Here is a 14,755-nt window from a genome sequence, read left to right as displayed (position 1 = left end):
CCTTTTTTCCAATCAGCTCTGGGTTTTTCATCATGAATGCTTGAAAAATCCTCTATTTCACTGAATATCCACCTTTTCCCCTGAAAGATTCTACTCAGTTCTGCTGGGTAGGTAATTTTTGGTTGTAATCATATATGCTATATATTTATAGGAGACTGTGCCCCAAATTTACAGGGGAAGGGTTAAAATGTTGTTCTTCCTATATCATTTGGAAAAAATGGCTTTACTAAGAGCTAATTTTGTCCTCTGGCATTGTTAATGAGAAGCTCAAGAATTACATATGTTAAGACTACAGACCCTCAGGGATACCCCTAGAACAGTAGGAAGCAACTGCCCATTGGGGACCCAACCTACAAGTACAAATAGGAAGAGTTGAAAAGAGGAGGTACTACATATCAAAAATCTATTTTTTAATAGCATATGGAATAATTTTATGTGAAGTTTGTAGTTAATAACTGAAATGGAAGGAAGTTCAATCCATAAAATTGGCTCCAGAAGGAGAGGTGATTTTAATTGAATAAAAACTTTGAATTCAGGCCAGGACTAATTATGGCTTTGGGCCTCATTATATCCTCATTTTCTTAGCATTAATGGAGCTCCCAACTCAAATTTCTGCTTAGTCATCCTAAAAATGCAGTTTCTAGCCCAAGCTGGTGAAGAGATAGCTGGTTTAAAAAACAGAGGAAAGGGAGCTGATAAATAGAATTCTTGTAAATTGCTCCCAGTTCTACCCACTCTAAACCTGGCCTCAGTCTCAGCCCTGTTTTAGTTCCCCCCCACTCTTGTTTTTAGTTCCCAAGGAGACTCTCAAGCAGAGCTAGACCAACTTTCCCTCAAATCCTCCCTCAAAGACATATACATCTTCCTTTTCCCATAAGCCACTTTCATGAAAGCCCTTTGTAAGGACAGAGAAAACGTGCCTCCATAATTATTTTTAAAATCTCTAGATATAATCTGTAGAATAGCAAGGGAAATGTTGATTCTGCATTCAGGAGACTTGAATTTTAGTGATGGTTCCATCACAAACCAGCCTTGTAATCCCTAGTAAATCACTTGAATCTCTGCACTTCGATTTCTTGTTCTGGAAAATGGAGAAAGCATCTGGTCTGCCCAATTTACATGGTGGTTATAAGGATTAAATGATTAAGATGATAATATGAAAGCAAATTTAAAGCTCTATAAAGCACTGCACACAAAACAAACTGCTATTAATTCAATCCAATAAATATTTGTTAAGCACTATGTGCAAAATGATGAACATAAGACACAGGCCCTACTTATAACAAGAGCTAGCAATCTAATTATTATCTTCCAGATCCTTAAATGATTACCATAATAGCTTTCACAGGGTAAGGATCAGCAAATACTGTTGTCTTTGTTTTCTTGATGGAAATCAGTATAAGGAGACTTCAAAGAATGCCATGAACTCTATAGAGGATTGGAGGCCAGAAACCAAAAACAAACTATGCTTCCAGTTGAGCTCAGTTTGATTCAATTCAGCTAATATTTCTTAAACAACTATTATTACATGGAGAGCATTAAGGATTCAAATTTAAAGACCTAACAGCCCTTGGCTTCCAGGGCCTCCATTCTATTGGGAAGTAAAATATACACTGATAAGTAAATTTGAGGGAGACAGCACAGAGAAAGTAGCCGCTAAGTAGAGCTTTAGAAAAAAGGACAAAGATTCTAAGAGGAAGACTTGAGGAGTGAATGAATACCTAGGCATTAGGAGACAGAAGTTGAAGAAGCAACAATGAGTTTTTTTTAAAAGATAGTAAACCATTTGAGCTTGAATAAAGTACATGGGGACAGCTAGATTGTACAGTAGATAGAGGGCTGGCCCTGGAGTCAGGAGGACCTTAGTTGAAATCCAAACTCAGACATTATTAGCTGTGTGGCCCTGGGTAAGTCACTTATCTCAATTATCTGGCAAAAAAAAAAAAAAAAAGAATAGAAAAGAAAGAAAAAGAAAATAGAGTATATGAAGAACCAATAGAATATCTCTTCTTCATTTATGACAACAATGACTGAGTGTCCTCAAAACTCATAGAATTTGCTAAACAAAGTACTGCAAGCACCAATCTCACAGTATGATAAAGAAAGTACTGCCTCGGAGGGAAAAAAAGAGGCTATGACTGGAAGCAGAGTGACTATAGAAGTCAGACAAAACCAGTTTTTGTTTTTGTTTTTTATGAAAAGGCCAGGATCACAAAGATGGTTCTGAGGTCAGAATGTATTGGACCCAACTACTAACTATTTTTAGATATAAACATTCTCAACAATGAAGAGATGAGATTGCAAATGACCAAGTAAACTATTACTAAGCTTCATCTCTTTTTTGTTTTCATAATAAAAGCAATTAAAATGTTGACACTGTGATATTTACATTCCTTAGTCCCACATTTACTGTTTGGGAAGGGAAAAGTTTTGAATAAATCAAGTCATCTGATATGAAAGTTTTCCTGTTTAGGAAAGTCCAACTGATGTTTGAGGATATGGCTAAGTATGGAATTTTGATCAGAATCAGATTTGAATGTAGTTCACACAGATACATGAATCATAACTCAATGTTTTTGGTCAAGCAGAATGTCCTATTGAAGATTGGGAAACTGAGGCAGGGGAAAGGGATGCAAATAGGGACATCTTATAGAATAACCTTAAAGTAGCTCTGAGAATCCCTTCTAGACTCTAGGGGCAATCCTTTTTGAGAATTCATCAAGCTTCAAGTCTTCTTCCAGAACTCCATTCTTCTGGTTTCCAGCTTTTAGAGGGAAGATGATACAGGTCAACCCCATTTCAGGCTACTCCTGGGAGACATGAGAGGAATGGGCAATGGCCATCATACTCCCTTCCCCAACTTGCTGCACTAGAGACTTGGAAGAGTTTCTCCTTGGGTGAGATGTAGCACACTCTCTCTTGGTTGAGCTAAACTATCTCACCTCCAACAGAAGAGCACCTTCATATATTCTCCTTTGAATAGCTTTTCTCATTTCTGGTTTTGTTTTCTTTTATTGCCTTTTTTTTTTTTTTTTGGAGAGGCAATTGGGATTAAGTGACTTGTCCAAGGTCACATAGCTGGTAAGTGTTTGAGGCTAGATTTGAATTCAAGTCCTCCTGACTCCAGGACTGATGCACTATCCATTGAGCCACTTAGCTGTACCTCTCTGATTTGGATAAATGTGTTTCTGTGCTATTTGCCATGTGTGTTCATTATGAAACTGGTTTATAGTAGGGGGCTAGATCAGAATGGCATTCAGCCAATCTGCAGTGAATTCACTATGTTGAGGAAGTGCCCTACTTCAAAGTAAGAGAGACACAGGTGACGCAAGGGAAAGACCAATGTACATGGAGCCAGGAAAACCCAAGTTCAAATTCAGACTCAGACACTACCTGAGCAAAACATATAACATCTGTTTGCTTAAGTTTCCTCATCTGTAAAATGGGGAACAAACATAAAATGGTATGACTATCAAATGAGATATTTATAAAGCACTTTAAAAATCTTAAGATACTATATAAATGCAGGATAATATTATTATTCCCACAGGTATTTGAATGAACTATACCTCTGTGACAACTAAATGGCCCAGTGGATAGAGCTCTGAGCCAGAGTGGGAAGACTCAAAATTTAGCCTCACTAGTTGTATGACCCTAAACAAGCCACATAGCACTGTTTGCCTCAGTTTCCTCATCTATAAAATGAGACAGAGAAGGAAATGGCAAACACTCCAGTATCTTTGCCAAGAAAATCCCATGGAGTTAAGAAGACTCCGACATGACTGAAAAACAGTTGAATAATAAACTTCTGTAGAGAACTACTTAATAGTAAGTGAAATAGTTGGTCATCAAATGCATGGCCTTTTAATTAAGAAAATTGCTAATGTTATTAATTTATGTGATAAGGGATAGTGGTAATGGCAGCTATTTAAAAAAATGATGTCACATAAATCCAATAGACTTGGGATGGAGAAAGTGCCTTCCCCATTCAGAGAGAGAACTATGGAGACTGAATTTGGATCAAAGCATAGTGTTTTCACCTTTTTGTTATTGTTTTCTTGGTTTTTTTTTTCCTTTCTTGTATTTTTTCCCCCTTTTGATATGATTTTTCTTGAATAGCATGACAAATTTGGAAAAATTGCACATATTTAACTTATATCATATTGCTTGCTGTCAAGGAGCGAAGAGGGGGAAAGAGAGAGAAAAAATACTGGAACACAAGGTTTTGCAAAGGTGAATGCTGAAAACTATCTTTGCATGTATTTGGAAAAATAAAATACTATTTAAAAATGCCTTGTAATAAATAAAACTTACATAAAGGTTACTGAGTCTATAATATTTCTGTATTTTATGTAGTAATTATTGGTTGTGGTCATACATAAACTATTTTTTTTATTTAATAGCCTTTTATTTACAGGTTATATGCATGGGTAACTTTACAGCATTAACAATTGCCAAACCTCTTGTTCCAATTTTTCACCTCTTACCCCCCACCCCCTCCCCCAGATGGCAGGATGACCAGTAGATGTTAAATATATTAAAATATAAATTAGATACACAATAAGTATACATGACCCAACCCTTATTTTGCTGTACAAAAAGACTCAGACTCTGAAATACATAAACTATTTTCTAAGCTCTTTGAGGGCAGGATAATATTTGTCTTATTTTGTGTCTTTCTTTAGCACCTAAAACATCATTATTCAAATAAGAGGCATTTAATACATGTTTGAATTGAACTCATTTTAAAAAGAGAGAGAGAAAAGCAATTTAAAAATGCTAGAAAGGTAGATTGAAACCAAATTATGTAGGTATTTAAATAGCAAGCTGAGAAGTTTATATTTGGTCCAAGAGCAATGAGGAATAACTAAAGGTTTTTTACTTTGAAAGTAAAAAAGGGCCTCACAAAGATTATTTTGATAGCTGTGTGGAAGATGGACTAGAGAAAGAGGAGAAGAGTGTGAAAGAGATTAAATAAGAGTCTATTTTAAGCTATTGATGAAGAGAGAAGGTGTCGGCCTGAATAATCAATCAATAAGCATATTAAGTCTCTGCCATGTGTAAAGCATTGTGCTAAGTGCTAGGACTACAGAAAAAGGCAAAAGACAGACCCTTTTCTCCAAAAAGTCACCATCTATTGGAGAAGACAATATGCAAACACATATATGTGTATGTATGTACACACATATATAGCTATATAGATATGTACTATACATAGAAAAAATAGAAAATAATAAACAGAGAGAAGGCACTAGAATTAAGAGAAATTAAGGCTTCCAGTAGAAGGGACATTAGCTGGGGCTTGGAGAAAAGCAAGGACAGCAGGAGACAGAGATGAAGAGTGAGAGCATTCCAGGAATGGAAAATAGACAGAAAATGCCCAGAACTAAATGATCAAATATCTTATTCAGGCACTAGCCAGGAGGTCAGCATCACTGATCAAAGAGTATGTGAAGGGATGCAAGGTGTAAGAAGATTGGAAAGATGTAAGAAGCAGGAGGGAGTTTAGGTTATGAAGAGCTTTGGAAGCCAAACAAGATTTTATATTTCATCCTGGAGGTGACAGGGAGCCACAAGTTTATAACTTACATTTCGAGTATTTGGACTGGCACTTTATGAAAATCACTTCAGCTAAATGGAGGATGGACTTAAGTGGGGAGAAACTGATGTCAGGCAGACCCACCAGCCGGCTATTACAGTAGCCCAAGGGTGAGGTGATGAGGGCCTGAACCAGGGTGGTCAAACTATTAGAGAGAAGGGGGCCTATATGAGAGATACTGTAAATGTAAAACCAGGAAACCTTGGCAACAGATTGAATAAGGGGTGGGGGGCTAGATATAATGAGAATTTAAGGTTGTCACCTAGGTCATGAGCCTTGGGAACTAGGAGAAGGAGGAGGGTACACTTGACCTTGGCTTTAAAAGTCCAAGGTCTCCCCCTGCATCCAGGGCCGTCTCCAGTCATCCTGATCTGTATCTGGCCACTGGACCCAGAGGGTTCTGGAGGGGAAAGTGAAGCATACTGTAAATGTGAAGTAAATTCCCTCCCTTAAATTCAATTCATTTGGCTGTCCTGGCATCACTTCCCTGATGTCATGGTCCTCTTCAAGAATGAAGGACAAATGAAAACAACAACAACAATAGGAAAATTTGAAGATTTAGGGGGAAAGATAATGAAACTGCAGGCAACAAAGAAAAAGTACTTTTACTTGACATTGGCCAATATATAGCTACATATGACCAAATATTTGACCCAAATTTTACAATAAGATGCTGTAAACATCACATAAAAGAAAAAGAAAAGATTCAGACTTCTCTGGTGTGAATGGAAGGCCAAAAAATTTTACATAGAATTTCCAGATCATGGAAGGAATAACTGTAAACAGCTAGAATGTATTATTAAAAGGAATGGTTAGAAAACAACTAGAAAAGCAGTTCTCAAATTTTTTGGTCACAGAACCCCTTTAAACCTTTTTTTTTGGGGGGGGTAAGGTAATTAGAGTTAAATGACTTGCCCAGGATCACATAGTTATTAAGTATTAAATGTCTGAGGCCAGATTTGAACTCAGATTCTCCTGACTTTAAACTTTTAAAAATAACTAAGGATCCCTTAAAGTGTTTTTGTTTATGTGGGTCTTATCTATTGACATTTAAATCTCATAAGTCAAAACAACTTTGTATTATTATAAAAACAAATTTGACTTAACACACCCTTTGAAAGGGTCATGGGGACTCCCTAGGGTTCCCAGATTGTACTTTAAGAATTGCAGATCTAGACAAAGAAGAAATTAAGAACAGGAAACCAAAAGCATAGGACATTTTGGTTAATTATATTATTAAATTTAACACACATTTACATAAGATTTTTAGGAGCACAATTCTAGCTGAGTCTATGAGAAATTCAAAGTCTCTTACTGTGTGAGTATTCTCATGTGTTTAGAGGAAACCTACCTGTAAATGATGTTCAGAGAATGCAGGTAGCCAATAGCACTGGCCACCTCAGCAGCATAGAATCGAGCCCGAGGTTCTAGGAAGCAGTGCTCCCGCTGCAAGTGGAAGAAGAGCTGAAGGAAAGAACAGCTTGTAAGCAAACATCTCCTTGCATGAAGTGGGAACTACTTCCATGAATCATCTCAAATCTCAGACCAAATAGTACAACATTCTGTGTAATAGGAAATGTGTAAGATACTATGGAGAGTTAGGTAGATTTAAAAATAAGAAGCTAACTAGACCAAGATTACGTGGGCATCTTTGCTTTGGCTTTTTCTATAATAATGAAAAACTTCCTCCTCACCCATCCCAAATCTCAGGATTATGGTTGTTGTTAAATCATTTTAGTCACATCTGATTCTTTATGACTCCATTTGGGTGTTTCTTGGCAAAAGATACTGGAGTGGTTTGCCATTTCCTTTTCCAGCTCATTTTACAGATGAGGAAACTAAGACAAATGGGCTCAAGGTCACACATTTAAATGTTTGAGGCCAGATTTGAACTTAAGTTTTTCTGACTTCAAGCCTGGAAATCTATCCACTCCATCATGTACCTGGTAGGATTATTGGACCTAATCAAAATTCCCCCCACTACAATACTTTCTTTAAATAAATGACACAATTCAAAGTTAAGTTTTTGAGTCTCTAGAAGTCAAAATTTAGTCCTTTTAATTATATAGCTTAACTACATTACAAACTGTTTGTCAAGGATCAAAGTGAAGTTTGCCAAATTAAAGTTTGAATACTCTATTCTTCTCCCATTTTGAAAGTTGGAAAATCTTCCCTTTTCTGACCCTGTGGCACCTTTTCTATTTTCTATTATCTTTTAAAAATAGATTTTGATGGACAGCTTCAATTTTCACATTTCCTAGATTTCCCATATGTCCCTGCAAGAATTCATTTCTGTTACTTCATTAACACAAAGATTCAGAAGAACATATGGATCACCTGAGATAATTAGGCTCAGTAGAGTGGAAGACTGTTCCATCCTCCGTTGGAAAGAATGCTGAATTTGGCGTCAGAGAACCAAGATTCAAATTTCAGCTCTGTCACTTAATATGTGTATGTTGTTGTTTTGTCAGTTAGTTGTATCCAATTCTTCATGATCCCATTTGGGGTTTTCTTGGCAGAGATACTGAAGCCATTTCCTTCTCCAGCTCATTTTACACATGAGGAAACTGAGGCAAACATGGTTATGTGACTTGCCCAGGGTCACACAATCAGTAAGTCTATTGAGAATAGTTTTAAACTCAGGAAGATGAGTCTTCCTGACTGCAGACTTGGCACTCTCCCCATATACCACATAGCTGACCACTGGGTCAGTTCTTTGCCTTTGGATCTCATCTCTTCATCTGTGCAGTAAAGGAGCTTGAGCTAGGTAATCTCTACATTCCCTTCCAGTTCAAAGCCTGTGAGCCTATGATATTAAACTTATTTGATGTAGCCCAATGAATAGTGCTGATGACTGACCCACCTCTCCTCCATTGACGTAGTCTAAGACAAAATAGAGCTTCTCTGAAGTTTGAAAGGAATAGCGGAGACCCACCAGGAAAGGATGTGTCACATTCTTTAGGAGTACATTGCGCTCTGCCATGATGTGATTTTGCTGTCAGGATTCAGATCCAAAAGAGAAAAAAACTCCATGTTACACTGCTTTCTGCATCACTAGCTGCTTCCCACCTGCTCTGAATTATGGTGTCTACCCAGGGGACCCAGGGATAGTTCTCAAAGAAAAATAACAGAATCTGTCAGCATTCTCCAATTGTCTGGGCTTTTGTGAAAGGACAGAAAGAATCTGTCCTAATCAGGCACAGCCCAACCCAGGAATAATCTAAACCAGAGCTAGTTAAACACACTTACCCATGCAATCTCAAACCTTAGGAGGCTGGTTCTGGGCTACTCATGACAACATAATAGCTTTTCTAAGGATTTCATGGAACTGAAGGGAGTTGAGGGGAGATGGAAAGGGATAAGAGAAGGGAGAAGTGAAATTTCATCAGTTCTTATTACTCAAGCTCTGTTACCTCTTTCTTTTTCAAGATAGATTTCTTCTGTAAGACTTTTACAGCATAAAATTTCCCATCAGATTTGTGTTTGGCCAAGAGAACCTGCATCAGAAACACAAAAAGGTTGGTAATGAGAGATGGCCACCTGGTCTCCAAGTAACTAAAAAACTGTCATGGAAAAGGGATTAGAATTCCTACATTTGTATCATAAGACAGAAGTTGGAGAAATGGATAGAAGCTGCAAAGAGGCTAATTTAGGCCTAAAATTTGGAAAACAATTTCTAACAGTTTGAACTATCCAAAAGTGGAATGGGTTTCCTCCAGAGGTGGTATGGGTTCCCTCCAAAGATGGCACATTCTCCCTCACTGGAGGCCTTCAAGCTAAGGCTGGACAATCATTTGTAAAGGATTTGAACTGGGATTTCCTTTTGGGTATGGTTTGGATCAGATCTTGGGTTCCTAACCTGGGGTACACATTCCCACAATGGGTATAAAAAGCTCATCAAAATAGTATGGGGAATATTTTGATTTGATTTTTCTGATGATTTCTAATAAATAAAGTTATATTTTCAGTGTATCCTTAGAGAAACATATTTTACTCTATTAAATGTGCTCACAAGATTTGAATTTAACAATTTTATTTCTAATGTTCATATGCATGGTCCTTTCCTACTGAATAGGAGATATAGTAAGGTATACTAAAGACCAAGAGATAGGGTGACCAAAAAAGTTTGATAACCCCTGGACTATCTAGGTTACTAGGGGCTGTCCTCCTACTACTCAAATTCTGTGACTCTATGATTCCATTAGTGCAGTTTAGTAGAAAAGACACAGCTCTTAGAGCCTGAATTTCCTCAGCTATCAGTCAGGTACCATACTATCAATAGTATGAAAATTCATACTATCCTTCTCAAAAGATTGTGGTGAGAAAAGAGTTTTATAAGTCTTAAAGCATTAGAGAAATCTGTTATTGTTGCTATTGTTGTTACTATTCTCTAGCTTGATAAACCAAGAAGACAAAGGACCACTGAATAAGATGCTTGGTTTCACATTTCATTCTTTTTACATCTATATCCATGTCTGTGTCTGTATCTATATCTATAGATGTGTTTGTGTACATATACATGAGCATAAGCTCATGTATTGTGTATATGTGAATGTGTTCATATGTGCATGTGTGTTGTATATATGTACACATATATTCAAATGCTATCTTTTTTAATTTTGAAGTTAAAAAAAATGAACATTTCTATATACAAAGAACAGAAAAAGGGCCTTGCCTATGCAGCCACAAATCAGCATCAAGTATTAGATTGCTTGCTTCTATATTCAAGTATATAACAAATAAAATACATAATTTTCAAAGCTTTCCTACTCATCTATGATTCTTTGTGTTCTCTGTTATGCATTTAAAAAATGCTTCAGTAATCCTCTTTCTTACTTTTATTCTTTTTTTTTAATTTCAGTAAATCTTTTGAGAGTCTGTTGCACATCCTGCTAAAAAATTCATCAAAGGCATGGAAGCTCCTCTTGAAGTCTTGAGCAGTCAAGACTGATGATGAGTATCATTCCTCAAAAAGGTAAGACCACTTTGGGTTTGGCTTCCAGAAGAAGTAAGGTCTTTGTCATTAGGGAAAAGGTGATTTTTAGGAAGGACATTAAAAAAAAAAAAGAGAGATAGATATATAGCTGTCTGGAGTTAATATAGCAAAGTTGTGGGTCCAGACACTAGAGTAGGCTAGACTACAAGCCAAGATTGATACCAAAGGAGGTTAAACACCTCTGAATCACTAGACAAATCCTCCTTTTGGCAGTGATCCATTCTGGAAATTCCCATTGAGCTTCACACTGACTAAGGCAAGATAGGTACTTGGTTTAGTTTTTGTTTGCAATACTTATTATAGTACTAACCTGAACTTTCACCATTTGAACCTTAGTTTCCCTGACTTGCATACACTCAAGCAAAGTAATGTTCATAGGACCACAGGATTTATTTCTGGCAGGATCACTAGAAATTATCCAGAACTTCTGGAGGTGGAGTCATGATGACGGAGTAAAGTCAGGAAGCTGCTCAAGCTCTCCCAGTTTCTCTCAAAAAACCACATGAAACTAAGCCTCTGAATAGAGTCTGATGGAATGAAACTTCTCTCCAGCTCAAGACAGACTGAAAAAACTTCAAAAAAGGTCAGTCTCAATAGGGTGAAAAGAATGTTCAGCCCAGGTCAGATAGACTCTGGGAAAGCCAATGAGAGGGTCTTAATCACAGCAAATCAGCAACTAAGACCCTCAGTCCTGGCTCAATAGAGAAGCACAGCAGGAGAGCAGCCTCCCATCCCAGCTCAAAAGGCAAATCTGGGAAACCAGGCTGTTTCCGGAAATAACAGACAAGCTACCTCCTGCAAAAACAAGGGGCTTTTGTGCTCAAAGCCAAGGCTTGGAGCTGCACAAGAAACTTGGGACAGTGTCCCCTTTACCCCACGAGCAGAGCTGGATCATAAAAGTAAACCCAAAAAAAGAGGAAATACCAAAAGAAAATAATCAAGAAATAGAAAAGAATCTTGACCATAGAAAGTTACTTTAGCAGGGCAGCTAGTTGGTATAGTGAAAAGAACACCAGCCCTGAAGTCAGGAGGATCTGGGTTCAAATCTAGCCTCAGACACTTAACACTTCCTAGCTGTGTGACCCTGGCACATCATTGCCTCAGCAAAAATAAATCTTTTTAAATAAATAAAATCTTTTTTAAAAAAGTTACTATGATGACAGGGCAGACCAAAACAAAAACTCAGACGAGGACAGAATATCCACAGAGGAAATCTCAAATATGAATTGGTCTTGAGCCCAAAGAGGCTTCTTGGAAGTGCTCACAAAAGACTTTAAAAGGCAACTAAGAGAAATAGAAGAAATTATCTAGTCAACTGACCTCATTTCACAAATAATGGAAACTGAGGCCTAGAGGAGGGAAGTAATTTACCAAAGTTGCCTAACTGATACATATCAGAGCTCATTCTCTCCCCCCTCCCAAAAAAAAGGAATTGATTTGAAGCAAATAAAAAATTTTTAATCAACAAAAATCTGTTTTCTCTTATTCTCACATCCATTCCCCATGGTGGGGGGAGAGGGGGAAGAAAACCAAAACCTTTGAAGCAAATAAGTAGATTGAATAAAACAAATTTTCATATTGTCTGAGTCCCAAATAAGGACCTCATTCTGAATCCTCAGTCTATCACTTCTGTCAGGAGGCAAGCAGCATGTTTCACCATCAGTTACCCAGAATTATAGTTGGTTATTGTATTGATCAAGGTTTTTATGTCTATCAAAGTTGTTTGTCTTTATAGTGCTATCGTTATAAATTGTTCTCCTGGGTCTGCTCACTTCACTTTTCATCAGCTCATATGAGCCTTCCCAGGTTTCACTGAAACCACATTTTTTTTTATCATTTCTTATGACAAAATAGCATTTCCTTCCATTCCTCTATCATAAATTGATTAGCCATTTCCCAGTTGACAATACCCTCCTTTTGTTTCTAGTTCTTTGACATTACAAAAAGTATAGAAATATTTTTGCACATATGAATCCTTATCCTTTTGCTTTGATCTTTTTGGGGTATGAGTGAAGTACTTATATTACTGGGTCAAGAAGAATGCATATTTAGTGACTTTCAGGGCAAAGTTAAAATTGCTTTCTAAAATGACTGGACCAACAGTTCTGCCAATAATGCATTAGTATGTCTGTTTTTCTGCAGTCCTTCGAACAGTTGTCATTATCCTTTCTCATAGGCTTTGCCAATCTTGTAGATGTAAAGAAAAACCTCAGAGTTGCTTTATATTTTACATCACTATTACTGATCTGGAGCATTGTTTTATATGGCTATTGCTAACATGTTTCTTCCTTTGAAAACTGCTTCTTCATATGAATTGATGATGGGTGAGATAAACAGAACAAGAAAAACAATTTACAGAATTATGCAATATTATAAAGATAATTAACTATGAAAGAGTTGGTAAGTCTGATCATAACAATGATCCACAAAGAATTTATGATAATGCTATCTGCCTCCAGAAAGAGAACTGACAGACTCAGTGAAGAATTGAAACATGGTTTTTTTATTTCTTTTTCTTTTTTCCCCGACAATATGTCTAATGTAGACATTGGTTTGGCTAAACTTCATACTTGTAATAGATTTTGTGGTTATTGCCATCTCAGTGGATAGGAAAAGAGTTACAAGAGGGAGAGAATCTGAAATTGAACATTAAAAAATTTTAATTACATTTTATTAATTTTTTAAAGCTTAAAAAAAACCTCCTGTTCATATCCTTTGATCATTGATGTGTTGAGGAGTCAGAACAAAAGATCTCTGAATTCAATATAATACTCTCCCTGAAAAATTGAAACCAGTAAACTGTGATAACCAAAGCAAATTGCACTAGAAACAAATTGCTCCAAATGTATTTCAGGAGAGCAGAACAAACCATACCTTCTCTCTTAGCGATTCAAGATGGGGAAGGATAGGAAACAGGCATTTATGAAGTTCCTCTTATGTGCTAAGTATTTTACCAATTTTGTCTCATTTGATGTTCACAACAATTCTGAGAGCAGGTGCTATTCTTCTTTACATTTGGGGACTAATTTTTACATTTGGAGATCTTTTTAATTCCAGACCTAGTGTTCTATGCCCTCACCCACCTAGCTGCCTATGATATGAAAATAATACAAAAAGAACATGATAAATTCAGAGAAGTGTGAGAAAACTTGTATAAAATTATACAGAATAGAGTAAAGGGAACCAGAGAAACAATAGACACAATGACTGTAATAATGTAAATGAAAAGAGTAAGAAAACCAAAATGAATGCTATAATGACCAAAGATGGTCCTGGAAAAAAAACCTTTCCTTTCTGCTGAGGTAGGAGCTAGAGGGACATAATATAATATATATTGCCAGATAAAGTTAATTGGTTTTGCTGAATTATTCCTTCTCTTCATACACTGTTACAATCTGAGTTTGCTGGTGAAAATTGAGAAAATCTAATTGATTTTATTCTGTAATTTGTTTCATTTTGTATCAGTATTGACTACAAAATAACAGTAGTGATGTTATTTAGTTATTCCAGTCATGTCTGACTCTTAAAGATCCCATTTTGGAGCTTTTCTTGGCAAGGACACTAAGGACACATCTTTCTCCCTCCATCCCCTACTACTTTCCCCTAGATAGCAAGCGATCCAATATAGTTTCCTTCTCCAGGTCATTTTACAGCTGAGGAACTAAAGGCAAACAGGATCAAGTGACCTGTCTGGGTCACACAGCTAATAAGTATCTGAGACTAGATTTGAATTCAGGAAGATATCTTCCCGATTCTGAGCCCAGTGCTCTATCCATTGTACCACCTAGCACAACAGTAACCTAAAATTATGTTTCATTTGTCTCAGAGTTAAATCTGGAAGTTCAGCTTTCCAGTAAACCACTCATTATCTCTGAGTTAAGTTTAGAAGTTCAGTTTCCCTGCTAATCACTGCTCTATTCTTAGGTCAAGGAAATCTGTTATCCTTGAAAGATGCAGGTGGTTGTCAAGGAGTCTGATCTGCTTTCTGCAACATTGGCTGGACTCCTGGGCTGTGGTCACAGTAATGCTAATGAGCCATGAGGTGGACACCACCAGTGAGCTTTCCCTAGTGACAAGATAGAAGGAGGGCTTGTGGTAGCCCTGCATTCCAAACTTCTATCCAATCACATTCCCCCCATGCCTGTGTGCTTTAGAATTTC

At 37.0% G+C, this 14,755-nt stretch overlaps 1 protein-coding gene across 3 annotated transcripts in view; it reads right to left on the bottom strand.

Annotated features, from left to right (window-relative positions):
* The window catches only part of SGK2 (serum/glucocorticoid regulated kinase 2), a 75,890-nt gene that overhangs the window by 20,296 nt on the left and 40,839 nt on the right, over nt 1-14,755 (bottom strand). For 2 of the 3 annotated variants that reach the window (XM_031953977.1, XM_012553486.3), the window contains 3 exons: nt 9,013-9,096; nt 8,463-8,594; nt 6,951-7,063 (listed from right to left, as the gene is read on the bottom strand). In XM_031953977.1, coding sequence (XP_031809837.1) covers nt 6,951-7,063; nt 8,463-8,594; nt 9,013-9,096 — 329 coding nt within the window. The remainder of the gene's footprint in view (nt 1-6,950; nt 7,064-8,462; nt 8,595-9,012; nt 9,097-14,755) is intronic. The other variant, XM_031953978.1, reaches the window with a different exon arrangement.

The sequence above is a fragment of the Sarcophilus harrisii genome, chromosome 2 (assembly GCF_902635505.1).
Source record: "Sarcophilus harrisii chromosome 2, mSarHar1.11, whole genome shotgun sequence".
Lineage (NCBI taxonomy): Eukaryota > Metazoa > Chordata > Mammalia > Dasyuromorphia > Dasyuridae > Sarcophilus > Sarcophilus harrisii.
Note: the sequence above shows the minus strand (reverse complement) of the source record. Positions and strands in the feature narration are given on the sequence as shown.